General features: G+C 65.9%; 1 protein-coding gene across 1 annotated transcript in view; it reads right to left on the reverse strand.

Annotated features, from left to right (window-relative positions):
- WNT2 (wingless-type MMTV integration site family member 2) overlaps positions 1-456 on the reverse strand; it is a 50,626-nt gene extending 50,170 nt beyond the window's left edge. The window contains exon 1 of the mRNA XM_006859313.1: positions 374-456. Within this exon, the coding sequence (XP_006859375.1) occupies positions 374-456 (83 nt within the window). The remainder of the gene's footprint in view (positions 1-373) is intronic.
- Between the last annotated feature and the right edge of the window lie 1,280 nt (positions 457-1,736).

A 1,736-nucleotide genomic window follows, 5' to 3' on the forward strand; every position in this document is an offset into this window, starting at 1 on the left:
ACACACACACACACACACACACACACACACACACACACACACACACTTCTGTGCTAGAGACCCGGCTAGCATGTCTCTCAACGGGATAAGAAATTGGCTGATTTTGCTGTCGCTCAGCTGGATCCAAATAAACCAACATCCGAGCTCTCATTTAAGGGGGGATGTGGCTTTTCTGGAGTTGTCACAGCTGGAATGGTCTGCCGGGAAGAGCAAAGGGGCTCAGGATGGGGCGCGAGGAGAGGCCGGCCTCCCGGCTTGGCTTGGTAGGACTCAGTCATTGCCGCAGCCGCGGGGTAGCACCGCCGGGAGGGTCCCTGCGGTCCGCGATTTCCTCTCCAGAATCCCCCCGCGCCCGCCGGGTGCGTGGACTTACCACCATGAAGAGCTGACCTCGGGGGCGAGCCAGGTCAAGAGCAGAGGGAGCCAGGGCCAGATTCCGGCGAGAGGGGCGTTCATATTAACCCCCTTGCGTCGGCATCAGGTCAGACTCCGTGTGCGGGCGCCATGCGTGCCGAGCAGAGCGCTCAGCGCCCGAGCGCCTCGTCACGGCCGGCGCCGCGCCCCCGCCCCCCGCCCGTCTGCGGCGCGCGGCGAGCCCGGCTGATAAAGTTTCCAACGCCCGGCCGGTCAGCGATAAAGCCCCGGCCGCCGCCTCCACAGCAATTCCCCGGAGGGCAGTGAGCGCGGGCCGCGAAGCTCTGCACCTCTGCGCCGTCCGAGCGCCCCGCCGGCGGCCGAGGGGAGTGGGGGTGGAGGTGCTGCGCCGGGCGGGGCGCGGGGAGTCAAAAGGGACCCGCTGGTGGCAGGCCGTGAGGCGCGGGGGAGGGACTCCTCGGCGTGGTCTGGAGCCCCCGCGGAGGCGGAGGCGGACACCTTCGGGCAGCTCGCGATCCGAGAGCGTCGGGGGGCTCCAGCTGCAGGCACGCGCGTTCCGGCTAGGCGAGCCCCCCTCTCCCCGCCTGCGCGGCACACATAACTCCCGGAGCGAGAGAAGTGGGGAGATGAGAGAGATGAGCGGGAGATGACAGTGCACAGGATACAAGAATCCCGTGATGGTGGTCAGCTCCTTGCTCCGCGTTTCTCTCCGATGCCGAGGGCAAGAGCTAGCACTTGTGAATGTGGAACTGCGGCGCCTATCCAAAGCTGGGCAGGGCTGGGCAGGGGGAGGCCTTAGGGAAATGAAGACCCCGGGGGTTGTGATTCCTGGGGCTGAACCTAGAGACAGAGACCTCGCGGGGAGGATCCAGAAGGTCGGTGACCTGCGGACCTCACCCCAGCGTCCTTGGCACAGCCTCAGGGGGAAGGTGCGGTTTTACGCACAACCAGCTCCTCCCAGCGCTGCGGGGCGCAAACGACCGCGGAGGGAGGACCCAAGGTGGCGAGGTGTGCGCGGGGGTCTGGGCCCCTGCATCCGCCTTTGCTCTCGGTGGGGAGAAACGACCCTCAGGCCTGGGTCTGAACCCCCGCAAAGCTAAGAGAGAAGGACCGGGGCCCGCGGGAGGAGCATCTTATCGTCAACTGGCTTGTAGCCCTGCCTTTTATCACCGGAAAGGAAGGAAGATGAGAAACTCGCGGCGGCCGTGAACTGGTCCATTGCTCTTTTCCTGGGGCGGAGGGAGCCGCCGCGCACTCTGCAACGTGCTCTAGGGACCGGGAGTGCGTGTCTAGGACTAGGGAGGAGACCTGCGCACCACTGTTTGCAGGGCGGGGGGAGGTGGAGGGCGGTCCAGACAGGA

This window comes from Chrysochloris asiatica, unplaced genomic scaffold (genome assembly GCF_000296735.1).
Source record: "Chrysochloris asiatica unplaced genomic scaffold, ChrAsi1.0 scaffold00032, whole genome shotgun sequence".
NCBI classification, from domain to species: Eukaryota; Metazoa; Chordata; class Mammalia; order Afrosoricida; family Chrysochloridae; genus Chrysochloris; species Chrysochloris asiatica.